Source organism: Lactuca sativa, chromosome 9 (assembly GCF_002870075.4).
Source record: "Lactuca sativa cultivar Salinas chromosome 9, Lsat_Salinas_v11, whole genome shotgun sequence".
Taxonomy (NCBI): Eukaryota; Viridiplantae; Streptophyta; class Magnoliopsida; order Asterales; family Asteraceae; genus Lactuca; species Lactuca sativa.
The window spans coordinates 143,981,467-143,990,028 of NC_056631.2; the positions used below are offsets into that span (position 1 = coordinate 143,981,467).

The 8,562-nt window shown below is 39.2% G+C and overlaps 1 protein-coding gene across 1 annotated transcript; it reads left to right on the forward strand.

Moving 5' to 3' along the window:
- Positions 1-3,047: 3,047 nt before the first annotated feature.
- On the forward strand, positions 3,048-8,103 carry LOC111891653 (glycine-rich protein DOT1-like). Its single transcript, XM_023887714.1, has 4 exons — positions 3,048-3,107; positions 3,592-3,729; positions 7,893-8,017; positions 8,100-8,103. The coding sequence occupies exons 1-4, from the start codon at positions 3,048-3,050 to the stop codon at positions 8,101-8,103; spliced, it is 327 nt and encodes a 108-aa protein (XP_023743482.1).
- Positions 8,104-8,562: the final 459 nt, after the last annotated feature.

An 8,562-nucleotide genomic window follows, 5' to 3' on the forward strand; every position in this document is an offset into this window, starting at 1 on the left:
TAACTTTAATGAGCTAAAGACAAAAAGGGACCCAAAACTAGTGGGCTTATAATAAACACATACATGCTACCCCCCCCCCCCCCCCCCCCCCCCCCCCCCTCAAACTTACAATGTCACGATAATAAGCACTAAGAGTTTGTCACACAAAAACCGAAAACGAGACGCTGACAAAGCCTTCGTAAAAATTTTAGCAAGTTACAAGGTGGATGGAGCAAACGGAAGCGATATGGTCCCGAGCTATAAGTGATGACGGGTGAAGTGACAATCAATATCAATGTGATTCGTCAGTTCATGGAAAACATAATTCTTCGCAATCTGTATCGCACTTTTGTTATCACAATGTAAGGAAGTATGTGAATAAACGTGAACCCTCATATCTGCAAGAAGCCACCGTAACCAGATAATCTCACATGTAGTCTCAGCCATAGCACGATACTCAGTCTCCGTGGAAGATCTTGAAACAACGTCTTGTTTCTTGCTCTTCCAAGAAATGAGAGACTCTCCAAGAAACACGCAAAATCCGGTGGTACATTTTCGATCTTGACGATCAACATCCCAATCAACATCTCAGAATACGAAGAACAACGCCCTAATAAATAGAAGTAGGAGCAGTAACAAACTGAATGACATCATGAACAACATGAGCGATGTTCGGACGAGTAACTAGGAGATAAACCAAACTTCCTACGATAGTCCGGTAAAGATTCATATAAAATAAAGGAACACCATCAGTAGAAGACTATTGTGCATTGGTTTCAACAGGAGTATCTACAGTCTAATTGTCAGAGATGCTGGCTCGTTTAAACAAGTCAGATATATATTTAGTTTGAGAAAAAAGATACATTTTCTTAGACTGAGCTACCTCCATACACAAGAAATAACGCATTATGCCCAAATTCTTCATAGCAAATCGACGAGCTAGATCATGCTTCAAAGAATCAATACCACCATGCTCATCACTAGTAATAATCATGTCATCCATATATAAGGACAAAAGAATCCGTCCTGCGCTTCAGCATCTAATAAACAAAGCCAAATCATGATTACTCAGAACAAATCCAAAAGAGGTAATCACTGTGGAGAATTTCTCAAACCAAGCATGGGGTGCTTGCTTGAGATCATACAAATCATTGCGAAGCCGACAAACCTCATCCGACTGATGCTGAATTCCGGGGGGGGGGGGGGGGGGGAGGGGGAGGGCATATAAACCTCTTCATGGAGATCACCATTCAAAAGGAATTTTTGACATCCATTTGGAATAATTCCAGTGGGGGCAAAAGTCTCCTGATAGTCAAAACCACATTGTTAAGAATACCCATTTGCTATAAGTATAGCCTTGTACTGCTCAACAGACCCATCAAATTTTGTTTTTAGCTTTTATACTCAATGACAACCAATCGTATGTTTCTTTGGAGGAAGGGAAACCATATCCCATGTATGAGCCTGATGAAGAGAAGTAAGTTCGTTAGCCATAACATTCTGCCAAAGAGGATCCAATAAAGTTTTTCTATACGATTCAGGTTTAAACAAATTATGGATGCTCACTATAAATGAAGCAAATGATCCTAAGTATGTAGAGTAAGAAAAATCTAGAAGCTTAGTGGAGTTAATAGGATGAGTAGACCTCTTAAGGGGTGGTGGAGGTGGATCTTTAATCTCAACAGTCGAAGGTGCAGATTTAGGAGAAGTCGACGAACTCTCTGAAGACGGGGGCATGTCCTGAGCTGGAGGATCAGGCGGCATAGATGAATCTTGAGTCTCTGTATCCTCATCAAAAGGATCGATGTACAGAAGATCTGACTTTGTTACATTATGGGTTGTAGAAGGAATCGAGTAGAAAGGAATATGTTTCAAAAAAGTGACATTCTGGGAAACATATAACATCTGACTCATACGATCATAGCAACAATATCCTTTCTGTTCAACACCATACCCCAAGAATACACAAATATCATATTTGGTCCCAACTTGTTTCTCTCAACATGAGGACGAAGAACAAAACACGTACATCTCAAAACTCATAGAGAAGAGTAGTATGGTAAATGGCCATATAGCTTCTTAAAATGAGACATTCCTGAATTTAATGCTAGGAATATGGTGAATCACATAAACAGCAGTCAAGACTACTTCTCCCCAAAAGGAATTAGGAACCTGTGCAGACGAGAGCAATGAGCGAGCTGTCTCAACAATATGATGATGTTTCCTTTCTGCCATACCGTTTTGATGAGGAGTATTAGTACACGATGACTGGTGTATGGTACCATCAGAAGCAAGTAAGTAACTTATTAGAGATATATTCACCCACTAACTCACACCTAAAGCACTTTATCGCAACTGAATGTTAAGTTTTAACAAGAGCTCTAAAATTGCTATAAATGCATAAGAAATTAGATATGCGTTTCATAAGATAAACCTATGTAGCGAGTATAATCATCTATAAAAAATACATAATAGGCCGACCCACCCTTTGTGGATACTGGTGTAGGGCCCCACACATTAGAATGAACAATATCAAATGGAACAATAGAGAAAGTCACACTTTTACTGAAATGTAAATAAGAGAATTTTGCCAGTTTACAACAACAACAATCAGCAAATATCACAAGTTTTCAAATCACCCAAAACACCACTAGAAGATACAAAACTCAAACGCGATACATATACATGTCCCAAACAAGAATACCAAAGATACAACTGAGAAGACAAAGGACTCAAACGAAAAGAAGACAAATCAATGCTGGAGGCAACAACAGGAGACACTTTGAGGACCTCCAAGACATAAAGTTCTCCCACCCTATGGCCGATCCTAATCACCTTTTGAGTATGTCGGTCCTGTATAACACATACGGAATCAGAAAAAAAAAACAAATTACCAGACCTACACAACTAGCTGACCGAATCAAGATTGAAAATGAGTTTAAGACTGTAATAAACATCAGAGAGAGACATATGAGGAATAAAAACAGATCCAACACCCTTAATTGTTATAGATATATCACTAGCAGACATATCAGAGATAGATGACATGTGTGAAAGAGAGGTAAACAATGACAAACAAGGAGACATGTGATGGATTGCATCAGAATCTAAAATCCACAAATATGAAGGTATACCTAAGGTACCAGATGAAGTAGGACCAGAATAAGACATAGATGCATACATGGCAGTAGGATTGGAGGCCAAATATTGTTGGAAACTCTCAAAAACCTTGGGATCCAATGCAGAAGGTGGCATGTTGTCAGCTGACTCAGTGTCAAATGGCGGAGTAGCAGTAACAACAAACTGTGGAGGATGAGGTGTCCATGGAGAAGCAGCAGGAGAATGTGGCTGAAACTTCTGCTGACCAGACCTATGTTATCGTACCGATTGAGTCTGACCAGATTTAGCCTTATTAACTAACAATGGAAACTGAGTTTACGTTTAGTTATGGAAAAATATTTTTGATTTTTTGTTTTCATTTTCCTTTTTTAGTTTTCATTGGAAAATTAAGAAAACGCGTTTAGTTAAAACTTATTCATTTTCCATTTTCAAGTTTAGAAAATTAAAAAAACACGTTTAGATGTGCATATTTCTATCGATTTTCATTTTTAGAAAACGGTAGCGGTGGTGGGCTATAGGGGTAGTGGTTATGTTGATCATGGAGAAGGTGGTTGTGGTGGTGGCGAAGGTGGTGGAAGCGGCAATAACAGTGGCAGAGGTGGTGACGGTGATGCTAGGTCGGTGATTGTGGTAGGGGTGTTGGGTGGGTGGATGTGTATGTCTATGTGGGTGTTTGTGGGTGTGTGTGTGTATGGATGAGTGTGTAGGTGTGTGTGTGTTTGTGGGTTGGGTGGGTATGTGTGGGTGTGTGTTTGTGGTTGTTTATGTGTGTGTGTGTGTTTGTGTGGGTGTGGGCGGGGGTTGGGGTAGGTGTATGTTTGTGGGGGTGTGTGGATGTGTGTGGGTGTGGGTGTGGGTATGAGTGTGTGTATGTGTGTGTGTTTATAGGGGTGGGGGTGGGTGGGAGTGTGTTTTTGGTTGTGTGTGTGTGTGTGTGTGGAGGGGGTGGGGGTGGGGGTTTGTGTAGGTTGTGTGTGTCTGTTTGTGGGGATATGGCTTGGTGTGGGTTGTGTATGTGTGTTTGTGGGGGTGGGGTGGTATGGGGATGGGTGTGAGGGTGTTTGTGATGGGTTTTAGCCATAAGAACATCCTATGTGCTCATGCAAACCCTAATGCTTGGATCTAGGTTTCTCTATTGTACATGCAATTCATCAAAGACTTTAAACCCTAGTTCTAGCATACAATTAATCATATTAACATGTGAAAGGGTTTTTAGATCTTACCTTGATTGTTATGTAGCAATAACAATCACAAATCCTCCTTGTAATGACTTTATAAAGCTTAGAGTCACAATTGTCACTCCTATAATGGTTTACAAACACCAAGAGCAAGAGGATGAAGAACAAAGAGAGAGGAGGCTGCCGAAAACGTGTAGAAACCCTAGTGGAACTCTTCACCACGTTTTTGGGGCTTAAGTGTACTATATATACATGTATGCTATTATGGTTTTCAACTAGGAAACCCTAATTTGACTGCTTAAGCCCTAAGCAGCCCATGGACCCTTTTAGAATATCCCTTGGACGATTTCTAATGGGTTTCCCCATAGAATTCGTCCAGCCTATTATTCCAAGGTAATCCATAGCCCAAATTCAGTTATCTTATAATTACACTTCCAGTCCTTTAAGTTTAATTAATCTCTTTTAGCCACAAAATTAATTATCAATTAATTCTTGAGTAATATTAATTAAACAATATGATTTCTCCTTGAATATAATATTCTCATAATATATTAATAAATCATAATTAATCTTCTCTCTCCATAATTCATCCTATCAAGTTGCTTTGGTGAAGGCAACCCAAAAGGACCATGCACCATCGGGTCAAGTACATACCAAAATAGTTATGGACTTAGACACTAATCCAACAGTCTCCCACTTGGATAAGTCTAATTATTATTCTACGTATGACTTCAGATCCTGATCCGCAATCATAGCTTTCAAAAGCCACTGTCAACTCTGATCTTATCAGATACGCGTCCTTTAGATAAGGGATCATATATTCCTCAATTTTGGATATCGTATAGACTGAGACATGGATTGAAATCATTCTCTCTATACTGTTTCCCGATTTTTGGTTTAGGACGACTGACAACAGACTACATTTGAACACATCAAATTAGTCCCAGCTTGGCCAAGCGCTTAGGTGCCATCACTAAATCATCGAGGGGCCCACAGATATCGCTTTCATCCTACTTTGGATAAAAGGAACAAATAAACTTTGATTCAATGCTTGCTTGCACTCACTCACCGAATCACACACAATAATATGTTTTATAACACAAACTTACTGGTGCGTTTACATATTAATGTGTAACCGACTCACAAGATACAACTCACACATCTCGGTTTCAAGAATATAAGATATTATCTTCTCACCAATCACTCGTGATAAAATCCATGAAGTGATCCAAGTGAGTATGGGTTTAATCCAATGCTCAAATCATATTCATAAGCACTCATGAACGTTGCAGCAAACATTTGCTTATGTCTAATACACTTTAGACAATCCACACACCAATTCACGACAGTCTTCATTCATACCTACTTCCAACATATAAACGACTGTGGTCCGTTTGAATAATTTGATTGTTCTGAACCAATTTAATTATTCAGGAAGTCAAAACATGCAAAGTGAAACACAAAAATAATACTAATCCTATATGGCCCCAAACTCTGGGTATAAATAAAACATTTTATTTAATCACCATATTGATTACTCTTTATTTGTTGTTTCGGGTAATCAACTTCTTACTTGAATTATCACTACACTTGTCCCATGCACACAATGTTTATCTACGGTCCTTACTTTGTGAAATAGATCAAATGAACACATTTCTAATCATACTCATTTCACAACTCCCAATCTTTATCATAAGTATAAGAATATCAAATTCTTGTTACTTATGCTAGATTCTAACACTTTATGCAATGATTCTTTCGTAAAGTCATAGCTCAAAATCATCAAGACTTGGCCAATCTCTATCAGAAACAATTCTATAGATATGATGTCTCTCACTCAAAGTACATTCCTTTGAACATCCTTCTTGCATAAAAGTTTCTAATCTAGACATAGATTCTTAATATCCAACTCCCAATATGGAAACATTTTCATATTTGCCATACGACAACTCATTCTTAATAGAATCTTATCTATTTATAATAATGTCGATATGGTCCATCCAATACAATACTTTTAACTACTCACAAGCGACCAATCCTCATAGAGAAGAGTAGTATGGTAAATGGCCATATAGCTTCTTAAAATGAGACATTCCTGAATTTAATGCTAGGAATATGGTGAATCACATAAACAGCAGTCAAGACTGCTTCTCCCCAAAAGGAATTAGGAACCTGTGCAGACAAGAGCAATGAGCGAGCTGTCTCAACAATATGATGATGTTTCCGTTCTAACATACCGTTTTGATGAGGAGTATTAGTACACGATGACTGGTGTATGGTACCATTAGAAGCAAGTAAGTAACTTATTAGAGATATATTCACCCACTAACTCACACCTGAAGCACTTTATCGCAACTGAATGTTAAGTTTTAACAAGAGCTCTAAAATTGCTATAAATGCCAAAGAAATTAGATATGTGTTTCATAAGATAAACCCACGTAGCGAGTATAATCATCTATAAAAAATACATAATAGGCCGACCCACCCTTTGTGGATACTGGTGTAGGGCCCCACACATTAGAATGAACAATATCAAATGGAACAATAGAGAAAGTCACACTTTTACTGAAATGTAAATAAGAGAATTTTGCTAGTTTACAACAACAACAATCAGCAAATATCACAAGTTTTCAAATCACCCAAAACACCACTAGAAGATACAAAACTCAAACGTGATACATATACATGTCCCAAACAAGAATGCCAAAGATACAACTGAGAAGACAAAGGACTCAAACGAAAAGAAGACAAATCAATGCTGGAGGCAACAACAGGAGAAACTTTGAGGACCTCCAAGACATAAAGTTCTCCCACCCTATGGCCGATCCTAATCACCTTTTGAGTGTGTCGGTCCTGTATAACACATATGGAATCAGAAAACAAAAAACAAATTACCAGACCTACACAACTGGCTGACCGAACCAATATTCAAAATGAGTTTAGGAATGTAATAAACATCAGAGAGAGACATATGAGGAATAAAAACAGATCCAACACCCTTAATTGTTATAGATATATCACTAGCAGAGATATCAGAGATAGATGACATGTGTGACAGAGAGGTAAACGATGACAAACAAGGAGACATGTGATGGATTGCATTAGAATCTAAAATCCACAAATATGAAGGTATACCTAAGGTACCAGATGAAGTAGGACCAAAATAAGACATAGATGCATACATGGAAGTAGGATTGGAGGCCAAATATTGTTGGAAACTCTCAAAAACCTTGGGATCCAATGCAGAAGGTGGCATGTTGTCAGCTGACTCAGTGTCAAATGACGGAGTAGCAGTAACAACAAACTGTGGAGGATGAGGTGTCCATGGAGAAGCAGCAGGAGAACGTGGCTGAAACTTCTGCTGACCAGACCTATGTTATCGTACCGACTGAGTCTGACCAGATTTAGCCTTGTTAACTAACAATGGACACCGAGTTTACGTTTAGTTATGGAAAAATATTTTTGATTTTTTGTTTTCGTTTTCCTTTTTTATTTTTCATTGGAAAATTTAAGAAAACGCGTTTAGTTAAAACTTATTCATTTTCCATTTTCAGTTTTAGAAAATTAAAAAAAACACGTTTAGATGTGCATATTTCTATCGATTTTCATTTTTAGAAAACGGTAGCGGTGGTGGGCTATAGGGGTAGTGGTTATGTTGATCATGGCGAAGGTGGTTGTGGTGGTGGCGAAGGTGGTGGAAGCGGCAATAACAGTGGCAGAGGTGGTGATGGTGATGCTAGGTCGGTGATTGTGGTAGGGGTGTTGGGTGGGTGGATGTCTATGTCTATGTGTGTGTGTTTGTGGGTGTGTGTGTGTGTATAGATGAGTGTTTAGGTGTGTGTGTGTGTGTTTGTGGGGTGGGTGGGTATGTGTGGGTGTGTGTTTGTGGTTGTTTATGTGTGTGTGTGTGGGTGTGGGTGGGGGTTGGGGTAGGTGTATGTTTGTGGGGGTGTGTGGATGTGTGTGGGTGTGGGTGTGGGTATGAGTGTGTGTATGTGTGTGTGTTTATAGGGGTGGGGGTGGGTGGGAGTGTGTTTTTGGTTGTGTGTGTGTGTGGAGGGGGTGGGGGTTTGTGTAGGTTGTGTGTGTCTATTTGTGGGGATATGGATTAGTGTGGGTTGTGTATGTGTGTTTGTGGGGGTGGGGTGGTATGGGGATGGGTGTGAGGGTGTTTGTGATGTGTTTTAGCCATAAGAACATCCTATGTGCTCATGCAAACCCTGATGCTTGGATCTAGGTTTCTCTATTATACATGCAATTCATCCAAGACTTTAAACCCTAGTTC